The sequence below is a fragment of the Polistes dominula genome, unplaced genomic scaffold (genome assembly GCF_049000335.1).
Source record: "Polistes dominula isolate Pdom_NZ unplaced genomic scaffold, Pdom_raw_medaka contig_73, whole genome shotgun sequence".
NCBI classification, from domain to species: domain Eukaryota; kingdom Metazoa; phylum Arthropoda; class Insecta; order Hymenoptera; family Vespidae; genus Polistes; species Polistes dominula.
In genome coordinates this window covers 6,539,903-6,554,005 of record NW_028300951.1, presented here as the reverse complement: position 1 = coordinate 6,554,005, position 14,103 = coordinate 6,539,903, and the positions used below count along the sequence as shown (strand labels likewise).

The 14,103-nt window shown below is 31.8% G+C and overlaps 1 protein-coding gene across 3 annotated transcripts in view; it reads right to left on the bottom strand.

The window, feature by feature from the left end:
* Positions 1–14,103, bottom strand: part of LOC107069137 (uncharacterized) — a 114,299-nt gene that overhangs the window by 8,530 nt on the left and 91,666 nt on the right. For all 3 annotated transcript variants that reach the window (XM_089172359.1, XM_089172360.1, XM_089172361.1), the window contains 4 exons: positions 3,595–4,022; positions 1,080–1,309; positions 380–710; positions 21–179 (listed from right to left, as the gene is read on the bottom strand). In XM_089172359.1, the coding sequence (XP_089028485.1) occupies positions 21–179; positions 380–710; positions 1,080–1,309; positions 3,595–4,022 (1,148 nt within the window). The remainder of the gene's footprint in view (positions 1–20; positions 180–379; positions 711–1,079; positions 1,310–3,594; positions 4,023–14,103) is intronic.

The window sequence follows — 14,103 nt, the reverse complement described above, 5'->3', positions numbered from 1 at the left end:
CTTGATATTAAAATACTTACGATCAAGACCGCCGATATATTTCATCGTAATCTCACAGTGTCCCCAAACAGCTGACACTATTGGATGCAATTTTCTTCCTTTGAGACCTCTGAACGCGGTCCCAAGATACTGTCCATCTACTACGAATGCTAATGTGCCCTCGTCCATATCAAGTACGACTGTAAAATAAAAAAATAATTTACATAAATATCTATCTCCTATATAATAAATAAAATCAAGATCGTTAGATGACAAATTTTAACGAGTTAAGAAAATTTTTTTAAATGAAAATAGGAGAAAATTACGAAAAACGTATGATTTACCAACAAAAAAATATTCTAAAGATTAAATGAAATGAAAAATAAAGGATTATACTTACCCAGAAATTTATCAGGCACAATGAAAGTTTCGTCTGGTTTAAGTAGAGCCGGATAAGTAATACCGACATTGTTCTTGGAGTCATGATAGAGTTTATTTCTACCGAGATCCCATCCCCAACTGAGATCGTTGTTACCAACGAGGCTCTGATAGCCGACGCTATGAAGGGGTGCGTCTGCGGTAGCAACACCGACCACAGCGTGTGTACCTCGTTGCCTCGTGCTCCAATAAAGCTCCCACACGTGCATACCCTTCGTATAACCAATCTTCCCTCGTATGCAATCGGTGCTCTGTGCTACGGGGTGCCGATGGAACGTCAGCTTGTCATCGTCCTGAAAACAATCGTCCACAGGGATCGTTTCTTTAACGAGAGATCTCTGAATATGTTCGATGATTCATAGAACTCTATAACCTAGAGATTCTAACTCTTACCAATTTTATCTGCCTGATGTATTAGAGCGTAAAAGAGATTTGTTATACAACGAGAGATCGGTTTGTTGAGATTAAAAGAAAGAAATAGAGATCTTCTTTTTAAACAATTTTTTTTTTCTTTTAGGATATTATTTTTTATAAAAATTATTTATTATTTATATTATATTAATAAATTTGTTACGAACTATCTTAGTCAATCCAATCTTTTGTAAAAATGAAAGATAACGTGATATAAAATTTGCGTTAGTGTGAATGGATTAAAAATGTACCTTAACGAAAATGTTAAGACTGCGATCGTCGGCGTTCCAGCTATGATTAACTTGAATTTCCCGCGATGCGGGCGGCATATCGAGGAGTACATCGAGACGAGCTGGCCTCGACAAGTCTTGTGCCAACTCTCTTGGTACAACTGGTTTGTACGCCACTGCGCCGCCACCACCAACACCAATTCCGTTGCCCGTTCCAGCTCCGCTCTCGCGCGTCACGCTCTTCACGCCGCCTAAATATCCCAAGAGAATAACATAGTAAGAGATTAAAATACCAACAACAACAAAAAGAAATGGATATATCAAAAAGAATTGTCCCATTACAAATCCCTTCTTTGATTATCAACGAAAATAAAAAAATTGCACGAATCTTCATTGTGTACTCGGCATCGTAGGATTTTTTTAAAAACGGAGCATAATTTGGACAATTTGTTAAATTAAATTGGACATTTTAATTAGAGATTAAAATTTACGAAGATCTAATAATCTTTTAAAATGATAAAACCTTTATTCTAATTGGGACTAAGTTATTGTAGAAACAAATCATCTTTTATATGTATATCTTTTATGTAAATTCTAATCTTCAAACCTTAAATTAAGTCGATTTCAGATAATCTTAAGGACCGTAATAACTTTTCTTCTTTAACCTGAACCTAAAACAATTCTATCAAAATTCATTCATTCGAAATGAAATCCTTAAGAAAAAAGATGAAAATCTTATCAACTAGAAATTTTCCATGGTTCTTATTAAGAATTCAGACAGTGTCGAGTGGGAATACCTGTCGGCAAAGCATCCCGATCATGATACCAACGAAAAAATAGACAGAAAGAGAAAGAGAGAGAGAGAGAGAGAGAGAGAGAGAGAGAAAGATATAGAAAGAAAGAAAAAAAGAGATTTATCAAGAGAGAAGGAAGAAAAGAAGAAAAAAGAAAAAACGGTTAAATGAGACAGACAGAGAAAGAGAGAGAGAGAATAAGAAAAATAATGGGGTGGGGTGGGATGAGGGGATTGCTGGGTTCTAGCGAGACGGTGTATAGGGCTTGGGTAAAAAAGTTTTGGAAGGTTTCTTTGGTAAGGGTCCGTAGGTTCTCCAGAACACACCGATCCATATCCTTGGTTTGTAGTTTATTTGCTCGGGCAGCTGTTCCCGTGTTCAGCGGGCTCGATGAGGGTTCTGGAAAGGACCGTGAGGATTTGAAAGGATCTCTCCCTGATGGTAGAGAACGAACGGGCACTAATAGAAAGAGGTCCTTGGCCCTTTCACGGCCATACACCACTATCGAAACAGAAAGAGAGAAAGAGAGAGAGAGAGAGAGAGAGAGAGAGAGAGAGAGAGAGAAAGAGAAACGAGACGAGAAAGCCCCCAGGGTCTCTCTCTTTCTCTCTCAACACGTCCCTGGGTCTCTCCTTTCTTTCTTTCTTTCCTTCTTTTTTTAGGGCGTCGGTACCTTTTCAAAGCTTCACACAGGCAGACCACGTACAATACGATACTCGATCGTAAATTTCATGGGCCCTGAAGTCGAGACGACGATCACAGATTAACGCGATGAAGTATCGTAGTAAATTTGAGGATAGAAAGAAAAGGATTCAAAATTAGGATAAATTTTCTTTTGTTTTGCGGTATATCGATCATTAAACGTTATTACATTTAAAGACCATAACTTGAAAAGATTTACAAACTTAGATTTCTTAGCGAATTCTCAGAACTTTTGGATGTTTGAAAATACTCTTAACGTAATATTTCATCACGTTCATCAATTCACACAGTGATGATACATACAAGATAGGCACATATCTTTCTTACAAAATTAGATAGAATGGATACGAATAAAATAAATAAACGCATCAAACGTGGTAATATCAAGGTTCTCCTCCTTCTTGATGTTTTCCAATCAATTTTATCGTTTCTCGCTTATATCTCTATCTTTAAAAGATTTAATTCGCTAAACTTTAAAATAGTTGACTTCTTTATCGAGATAAGAAAAAAACGATCGTTGAAAAAAGAAAATTCCAATTGGATAGGATCGGAATATCAACTTCTTCTAGAGTCCAACCCTTTCTTCTGGAAAAGGGTCTCGACACGGTATTGGTCTCTCGGACGAGAAACCTGTTCAAGGATCTACCTGAACAGGTAGTTAAACTCTGAAATAGTAGACCTTGACCTCGCGAGTTCTCCAACTCGCAGCTACGAGAACAAGAACTTATGTTAAAAGAATTGATATCTTCAAATCTAATTTCTTAAAAGTAATTTCTAAACAACGATAGAAAAAAATATTTTGATTAAATAAATAAACGAAAGTTCGAAAGAAACGTACGAAAAAAAATCGTAAAAACGTTAAGCTCAAAAATAATCCAAGTATCCAATGATAAATGAATAACACCACAAATGTTAAGGTGCTTGTGAACAAGTGGGGTGAAGGGGATATGAGGTTTAACATAAATTAGATCTCATTGGAAGAAGATCGTCGTTTTAAGTATGGTCCGTGTGTTAAAGAGAACCCTCGAATGTTGGCTAACCTGAAATCTTTTGGCCCATGTTCATGCCCCGATGATGGGAGCGATGGTGTGGGTGATGCCGGTGATGATGCGGGTGGTGTCGGTGCTCGGTGCACTGCTTGCCCGCCGGCAGCCTGTGCCTGTGGTGCCTGGTGCCGCCGGTGGTGGTGGTGGTCGTCGTCGTGGTGGTGGTTGTTGTCGTGCTGGTGAGATGATGGTGATGGTGATGGTGGTGATGGTAGTGGTGGTGATGGCCGGTGGTCGGTGGTGCAGCAGGCACCGTGCCACCGTCGATTCCTGCTCCTCCTCCTCCTCCCCCACCTCCTCCTCCCCCACCGCCTCCTCCTCCACCACCGCCGCCTCCTCCTCCTCCTCCGCCTCCTCCGGTACCACCAGTCGCGCCGTTTCCGCGGCTACCGCCCCCGCTCACGCAACGATTCACTTTGTACCTGCAATGCGAACAGAAGCACCCGGTTAATTCGTCTCTCTCTCTCTCTCTCTCTCTTTGTTTTTCTTTCTCTATGTGTACATATATTATATATGCATTATGTTTGTGTTTCTAAGTATATTATGTACTAGGATATTATTGTGCGTGTCCCTATGAATTTTCGTGCCAGGAATCATCGTCGAGGTCGATGGACGATGTTAAGTTAATTCGTTAGTTTAACTTTTAACAGAAAGTTTCTGCAAAGAAACTATTACTTAAACTTTTTGTTAGAATGGCTTTCTTTTTGTATGTGTGAGTTTAATGTTTTAGATTATTTTTTATAGAAATCATTTTTGAGTTCAATGAACGTAATAACTTTCTTTAATCTTTTTATTATCAATTTTATGGATTATTTGATATTTGGATTTTTGTGTGTTAACTTTTACTTGGTAATTTCTTTAAACAAAGATTATTAATAAAATATTTTAAGTCCTAATAAGTACTTAGCGAAATGGGTTTAAAAAGTACTTAGCTTATATATATATATACATATTTGGTGAAATTGGATATGTACATAAGTTACTAAAAAAAATAAAACAAAAATCAACACCTCTCCAGGGGTGGTCCGAAAACTTGTGGATTGTTTTTTCTTTCTTTATTATTATTGATATTTTTAAATAAATGTTTTTACATATTTATCGATACAAAATATTCCTTGTATCTTCTTTCCTTTGTTCGATATTTTTTCATCCCTTTTTTTCACTCTTAGATCATATTACGAAACGTAACTGGATCGCATGTGGTGAATTTTTCACGTTGGTCTCTCTCTCTTTTTCTTTCTCTCTTTCTCACACTAACCCTGATCGACCTAGCACACGTATCCGTTTGCCGTTGGTAGCTTCCGTTCACGGACACCGGACATTGACATCCTGGATCTGCCTGGTTCGTTCATATTCTCGCGAATATTATTGTGGTTCGACAAGAATTCAAGAACATTATATATTTCCACACGTTCCCCATTATTGATCGAGATATATCCGATATATCAAACATTTTCCATAAATTTATTCATTTTGTTTGTCTTTTGTAAAACTGTTTTTTCAACTTCAACGAAATGACAATTATTTCTATTGAACGGACTTATATTACTTCAATTAGTTTAGGGTTAAAAATTAGATTAGATTTTTATTGGTTTTATCAAATTTGTTAATATAAAAATAATTTAATATTTCTTCTAACGAATTTGTACGTCAGTTATTTCGATGAGATTTTATAAAATTGAAATAAACTATGCAAAATATAAGAAGCTTGGAAAAGTAGAATTTTGAAAGTCACTATTTAAGAAACTTTTGACTCTAACTTTGATACTTTGAAAACAATAGTTAAAATAAAACGGTTACTTAATGATTTGCTTTATTAAGTAAATGACGACGTTAAGTTCAATGTGACTCAAGAGTTTCTCAAGAAAAATAATCTAGTCACGTCAGCAATGACCTCATATAGTGCAAAAGGGTTAATTATACTCTTGAAAGGAAGTTCCGTCTGGGTTATAAGTTGAAAACATAAAAGAAACTTCATTAATTTTCAATTCTACTATTTGTTTAGTCTAATAATTTTGTTTTCTTCCAAACGATAATATAAAAAAAAAAAACACGCAAATACAAACATACATACATACATATACATATACATATATATACATACATATACACAAATTTATATTAATGAATATATAACCTTCGAAATAATTACGAAAAGTTTTATTTAATTAATCATCAAACACCGAGGTGAATGAATAAACCATCGCGATTGTTTTACTAGAACTCTTAACAGGAAATGCGGTCGAGAAACCTCGATTTTTATTTCCTGTGTAAGTGTTAGTGGTCAAAGAAGACGATCAAGTTAAAGAAGGATAGAATCAAGCAACCCTTTGTCTCATTTTTGCCTTACTTTTTTTCGTATGAATTATACAATTATCATATTTCGATAAAATACAATAGTTCTACGACAGTTCTTTACATATTCAATGAGCATTATTTATTCTTTTCTTTTTGGAAATTTTCGTGTTAGTTCGATACAAAACAAATAAAATAAAATAAGGAAAACAATCGATGGAAAGTTTTCTATTGCGTCGATTTCTGTCTTTCTTGGCAAAGTTCAATTACGATTACGCAATTTATAAATCAAATTGATTGATAATTCATATACACATATTTTTATACGGTATATCGAATATATTCTCTTTCAAGATGAAATTAATTTTCTAATTAAATAAATTGACGATTTATGTGTAAATAATGTTTAGATTAAATGGTCACATTTTTTTTTCCTTATCAAAGATAGCATTAATCTTGTATATTATTAAAACGATAAATCAAATCGACAATTGATCTATAATTATTGGTCTAACAACAAAATATAAAAATCATTAAACGGATGTGTGCAATCGATACTATTTTAAATAATAAATCGAATAATATAAATTGTGTTATCTCAAAATTAAATATTAACAAGAATAATAATAAAACCAATAAAATTAAATGTAAAAGATTACATTTCAAAAATAACATGTAATCGCTACTACATAATAACTCTGTTTTTTTACTAAATTTTTAATCTCATTGTATTGTGGAACAATTAGAAGACAAAAATTTGGATAGTTTTGAAAGTTTAAACAATAATTTCGAAATTATCGAGAGGAGAGTGTTAGTGAAAGAGAGAAAAAGAGAGAGAAAGATATATATATATATATATATATATATATATATATATATATATATATATAGAGAGAGAGAGAGAGAGAGAAGATCGAACTTGGTAGAGGTGGCCAACCGACGGCGGTATTGATCCGCGGGGGTCACCTTTGCCCCACCTCGACACGGGAACAGCCCCCAAATTCACCCCCACAACCTCCAACACAGCCACCCTTTCCAGACCGTCGTTCTACTCTCCACCCCTCTCTCTCTTTCGCACTTCTTCTGCAAAGTAGACCGGCAAAAATGCCCCGGGAAAAATCCGGCGCGCATTGCAGACATTCCTATCTCTCTCTTTCTCTCTCTCTCTCTCTCTCTCTCTCTCTCTCACTCTCATACTCACTCACTCTTTTTCTATCATGAAGGAAGAAAAGAGGGATCAAAAAAATGGCGGGAAGAACGCGAGGTAGATGAATTTATTCCTTTTCCACGGCATCATCCAACCCTCTCGAACTATCACCCTTCTCCTCCTCCTTTTTCTCCCCCCTTCACCGCCTTCCAACCACTACCATCACCAATCGAAACTCATATGAATGGGAAAGAATAAACGCGTACGATGGTTGAACTCATTTCTCTACGTTCATCTCTAGTTTCTTTTCCTTTTTTTTTTTATATCATTATTTTTCATTTCAACTTGACAATTAGAATTTGTTAACAACGTGAAATAAAGTTAAATCATAATACATATTTATTATCCAATTTTAGAATATAGACCACCACCCCGTTACGAAATGATTAATTTATTTTTACGCGAACTAACGGATTTCATTGATTCCTTATTATTTATCATCACTTTTATATTACTATATTGGTATTTTTATTTTTTTTTTAAATTATTTTTGATCGTAAAAAGTTGTGTTATCCTTTGATAGATTTAAGATTTTGAAAATGCGATTAAGAGAAAAAGAGGAATAAATTCTTCTTCAAAAAATCTTTCGTTTCTCTTAATGGAAAATAAATAATATATAAAAGTATACACGTGTACAAACACTTTATTTTAAGTATCATGATGAGTTAGGTTTGAATTACAGTAACCAAGTCAGCAAAACCAGTTGCCAACCGGTACCCCGAACACCCTGCAGCGACATGCAGATGTCAATTGCATTCAATGATACTGAAACGACACGTAATGCACGTAGCAACATATTCTCTCCCCCTTTTCTCCTTCTCCTTCTCTTTCTCCTTCTCCTCTTTCTCTTCCTCTTTCTCCTCCTATTTTCCCCATGTTCTTCTTTCCCTCTTCAATAATCTCGTCGTCACGGTAATCAAATGTTAATCGACATTTCATTTAAACTCAAGATAATATATTTCTCTATTTTAACGGTACAATCTTATCTTTCATTTTTCGAAATATTAAATGTATGAAAAGAAAAAGAAAAAGAAAAAGAAAAAGAAAAAAATAAACCCCCTCCTTCTTTTTCAAGGATTAATAACGAATAAATAATTTACTATGCAATAAATAAGGCTTACTTTTACAAGATAAAAAAAAAGAAAAAGAAAATCGAACAAAAAATGTTAATAAGATTACATACGAGTTTAATTTATTCACGATTATCTAACCGTATTAATTATAATTACATTAATTGCGGAATTCAACCTTTGCGAACATAAAAATAATAATAATAAAATATTAAAAGAAGTAGAGTTAAATAGCAATGGGATTAAAAAAAAAAAAATAAAAAAAAATACTTCAGATTAAAAAAACAGTGAATAAAACAATATGATAATCGCGTTTAATAATAATAATAATAATAATAATGGCGTTTACCAAGGAGATAAAAATTAGGGGTTGATTTCGAGGTGACACTTTTTTTCTTTATTTTTCTTTTTTTGTTTTTATTATCGCGTGATCCATTTTAAAAAACCATTTTTTTTTTTCAACCTCCGTTGGGTTTTTTCGTTCTTTTTATTTTTTTTATTTTGTGTTTAAAGAACGCACGGTTTGCAGTAACTAAGCGAATAATAACGGTCGTTCACACTTTACGGCTTAGTGATCCGACTTAGAATCGTAACAGCTGACGGCACAGGCTACTAGCTTGGTTCGCCAACACACCTGTTCACCAGCTGCTAGGACAAAGGGCTGACTCGAACGCTAGAGAGCCTCAAGCCTTTTTTCTTCCAGACGGTGCAAAAAAGAAAAAAAAATAATAATGAAGAGAGTAATAAAAAGAAAAAAAAAGTAAAATAGAAAAGAGAATGAGAGAGAGAGAGAGAGAGAGAGAGAGAGAGAGAGAGAGAGAGAGAGAGAGAGAGAGAGAGAGAGAGAGGAAGGATTCTTTTGTATTGCAAAACTAATTTTCGAAGTTTCATTGATGATGCTTTTTTTTCGAGGATTTAACATTCTAGTGCCACACCTCGTTTTAAATTTAGTCCGTCACTGACGAAAACAATGGTACCGCTTTATATAGAGAAACTCGTTTATTAATCTTGACGATCTTATTCAGTCATTTATATTATTAAGTTTGTATGTGGTATGTGTGTTAAGTTGGCCAATAAATGATTTAGAAAGTTGTAATATATTTTATAACTTTAATAAATTTCTATAAATATTAACATATATGTTACTATGAAATTTCTATAGTATATTATATTTAATTGTTAATAAATAATATTTAAATAATATATTTATTACGTGTTATTATTAACATTTCTAGTATCATCTATGGCAAATATAAAAAAATTAAAATTGCATTATAATTTATTACTCAATCTCATATATATATATATATATATATATATATATATATATATATATATATGTATTCACGAGCGTGTATTAAAATTTTTCTAATCAGAAATTTTGAAATGAAAATTCGGTGATAGTGTGGTGACTGGAAAAGAAGATTTGTTAATAATAAAATATCAATTTTGAATGTTAGAGTTATATTATTAAAAGCCACGCCCACAGTTGTTGCTGAATTCTTCGAAACAATGAGTATAAGCAAAACGATTGGTATGACGTTGCTACTTGCTAACATATTTCTTTCTCTTTCTGTTGCACTTAGCTTGATCGAAGTCAAATATCGGGGGCGGCCGTTAGCTTTCAGTTGCACTCCGCATATACTCGATGAGATCATCGATCTTCTTGTAGAAGCTCACACAGAAAGAGAAAGAGAGAGAAAGAGAAAAAGAGAGAAAGAGAAAGAGAGAATTACGATATAATAAATTTGGTTGCTTACGAAAATCGTATCGTGTAATATAAGCAATAAATTTAAGTTGAAGTATTTCTTTGAAGGGGATCGAATTCGATGTTTCCTTTCAAAAAGTATACCTAAAACGTTTCATATCCGATAAATATAATCTATATTTGAATTACTGACTCAAATTTGTCATATTTTTTTTTTACAATTCAAGTATTTTAAACACAATTTCGATAACCCAACTAAATGATGAACGAATTATAAACAAATTCTAATTCAAAATAGATCTACAATTTTAATTATAAAAAAATAGTGTATTTTAAACCCAGGTACCTGAATCGAGATTTCATTATTAATAATAATAATAATATTAAATATGTAGAAAATTTATGTAAATATATAATATGTTTGTATTGCAACAATTGATTTATGATAAAATTCATATTTTCTTATAATGAAATAAAGATAGTATATAAATTTTGTATTAATTTAAATAATGCATAAAATCATTAATAATTATAAGTGATAAAAAAAATAGCATATAAAAATAAAAATTGTTGCATAATTTTTAATCTATTTTCTTTTTAATTTTTCCTATTCAATTATTCTTATCAAACGTCACCGTATAATATTTACAAAAGAAAAATTACATTGGATACTAAAATTCCACAAATTGATTTAACAAGGTGTCATCATATTTTCTAGCCAGTCTTGAGGTATCATTCATGATCGATACAAATAATTATAAAAATAATTATTAATTATTATTAAAAATCAAAATAGAGAGATTTTTCTATGGTTAGTTGTAAGACGCCAATTTTTCATCATCGTCGATGAAAAATAAACGAAAAGATGAAGAGAAAAGGATAGAGATATATTTGAACCTGCCATCAGCCTTTCTCACAGAAATATATAGACACACACGCATACACAGGCATACGGGTAGAAGTCAACCCGTCGGATGCATTCGACGAGGCTGTGTTTTTCGCAGTAGGACTGGTTCCTGAAGACGATGTCCTTGGTTGATGATACTCCCCGACGAGATTCACTCGGCTGTTTTACTACCAACTTTTCTCTGCTCTTCGTCTTTTAATAAATTCTTTTTCAAAATTCAGTCAAAAACAAAGTATAATAATCAAAATATTATACGAATGAAAAAAAAAAAAAACAAAACAAAAATAAAGAATATTGATTGAGAAAATAAATTTCAAAATTTATTATTATTATAATAATATTCAATTTTTATTTTACAATCAACACGCTATTTCGAAAATTCAATGATTTATAAATTATCATCAACTGAGCAATATTATTTCAAAAATATATAATATATATTTATTAATATATATAATATGTATTTTTAATATATTTATATATATGAAATATATAATTTCGTATTAACATAAAATGTATGTATAATATGTCAATTTTACGATTAGATATTTTTCATTATTCCCCCCTCCTTTTTTTTTGGTAAAAACTTCCTAGAAAAATATTTCCAAAAAAATCTTCCAATAATTTTCATAAAATCATTTTTCTACTTCTCCTTTTTCTTGTCATTTTGTACGTTAACGTGGTTATCTTTGGGGAAAAAAAAGATGACGAGTGAATAAGAAGAAGAAGAAAATGAAAATGTATAAAAAAAAAAAGAAAGAAAAAGCAAACCGAAGAAGAAAGTAGTATACGACAAAATGTTATCATATTTTATCATAGACCGATAAGGTTAGTGAGAAAGTATAGGGTGATAATGGTGGGAATGAGGGGAAATGAGGGGGAGGGGAAGAGGTTGGGCATTTACCAAGTAGTGTAGTACCTATCAAAGCACGTGTGCGTTTATCTCCTCCTATTGGCGCCTCTCTCCTTTCATTCCGGCGCAATGTGCGCATCGAGGAGAGGCAACAGCAAAGTAAGAGTTCAACGACCGCGATTTATGTGATCTTGCGTGGCCTTGGAGGACAGGCCGGATGTTGCGAAGCTGACAAAGAATGAGAGAAAGAAAGAAAGAAAGAAAGAAAGAAAGAAGGAAAGAAAGAAATTAAATAAAGTAGAGAAAGTGTGAAAAGGAATACAACACACTCGTGATCGAAAAATAGTTCATGATTCAAGATTACTCGAAAGCAAGATTACGACGATGATCTATGATCTATGACTATGATCTGTGAAGATAAAAAAAAAGTGGAAGCGATGATTACCAAAAATTTATTATTCGTTATTCAGTAGTAAAGGAATAAGAAGAAGGATTAGAAATAAATTTGAAAAATGATGATATTAGAATGATGTGATTTATGATCTATCGTATGGAAAATCATAACAATTATTATTAAAAATTGATACATGATCATTGAGATGTTGTAAATGATGACAGTAATATTAAACAAATTTTTATGGCGAGATAACGATACGATAATGATGATCTATGATCTGTGATTTGAGAAAATCATAAGGATGATTTAAAAAAAAAGAAAAAGTTTTTTTTTATCTACAATGTTGTGATAGAAAGGATAAGAATTATGGAAAATAAGTTCGTGTTAAAAGATTAAATGAGAATGATGATATGTAATCTTGTGATATATAAATAATAAGGATAAGAAAAAATAAAATAAAAACTAAAATGACGTATGATTTATAATCTAGAAAATGTTACAACGATAATAAAAATAATAACGATTTACAATCTATGAAATAATAAATGATAGATATGAATCAAAAAAGAAAAAAAAACAAAAAATTAAAAAATGATTTCTGTCATTTATTATGTAGGAAATACTAATGTCGAGATAAATCAAAACTTATCTATGAAGTATTGAAATAATAAAGATGAATGAAAAAGATGATCTATGATCGGGTGATCTAATTAACGATAAAAATGACTCAAAAGAAGAAATAGATTAAGGAATAAGATAAATGATAAAAAAGTATGACAAGAAAAGAAATTGTTAATAAAAACAAATTGTACAGGATAATATCATATCATGGATCATATTATGATGATATACGAATTATAAGAAATACTTTATGCACATACAAAAAGTACTAATTATACGCATGTAAATTTATATGATAAAAAAAAATCTATGCTGTTTCTAATATATTACATTAGATGTGGTGGAATCCATAAGTAAACTTTCCTTTATTTTTTTTTCTTCATTAAACATTTATTTTCATTTCATTAAATAACAAAATTATATTAATTTATAATTAATTCGCAATTTAACTGTATACAGGAAGTTACTTATGACTCGACCTAACAAATATATGTATTAAACATACATACGTACATAAATACATATATACGTAAAAAGATTGTTGTATGTAAAAAAAAAGAATTAATGAGTAAACAATTAAGATTTCGAAAGAACCAGTTAAAGGAATTACAATCGCTTGAGACTTGTACTTCCTAGGGGGATTGTCTTCGAGACAACGCACAATGCGTTTTACGAGCTCAATATATCGAGCAACTTGCCTTTAATCGTCACAATTATATTCGAGAAGACGAAATAAACAAAATGATGAGAGAAAGATAGAGAGAGAGAAAGACAAAGTAAAAAAAAAAATTAAAAAAAGAGAGAGAGGAATAGTACGAAAAAAAGAAAGGGTTAGTCCGTTTGCTCCGTACAAGGAGTTACGAACCTGCACACGAAGAAGAAAATAAGATAGAGGAGATGAGAGAAGAAAAGAGAGAGAGAGAGAGAGAGAGAGAGAGAGAGAAGCATGAACAACAGACAATGAACAATCGTACATTGTTACGAGTTATAGCATTGTTACTCCACCATGCCCGGGGTCCTCGTGTTCACATAATTAGGCTGTAAACGTTTCGAGACAATCACTATTGTTTCTTCTCTCTCTCTCTCTCTCTTTCTTTCTTTTTATTTTTTTCGTTATCTTTTACCCCCTGCCGGATTAAAACCCCTTACTTCTTATTCTTCCTCCAGTACTTGTAATATATTATATTTAGATAAATGTGATACGTAATATGAATGTAATAATATTTCTAATCGCACATTTGTTTTTCTTTTCTTTTATTCATGTCAAATTTTTTAATTAATAAATCTAATTTATGAATTATTATTATTATTATTATTATTAGTATTCGGTAATTAATAATAATTTCATTGTCAAATGAATCACAGATTATTGGATAAAAGTATAATACGTAATATCACGTTCATAAGTTAGACGAAAGATGAATAGCAACTGTGTTATAATAATA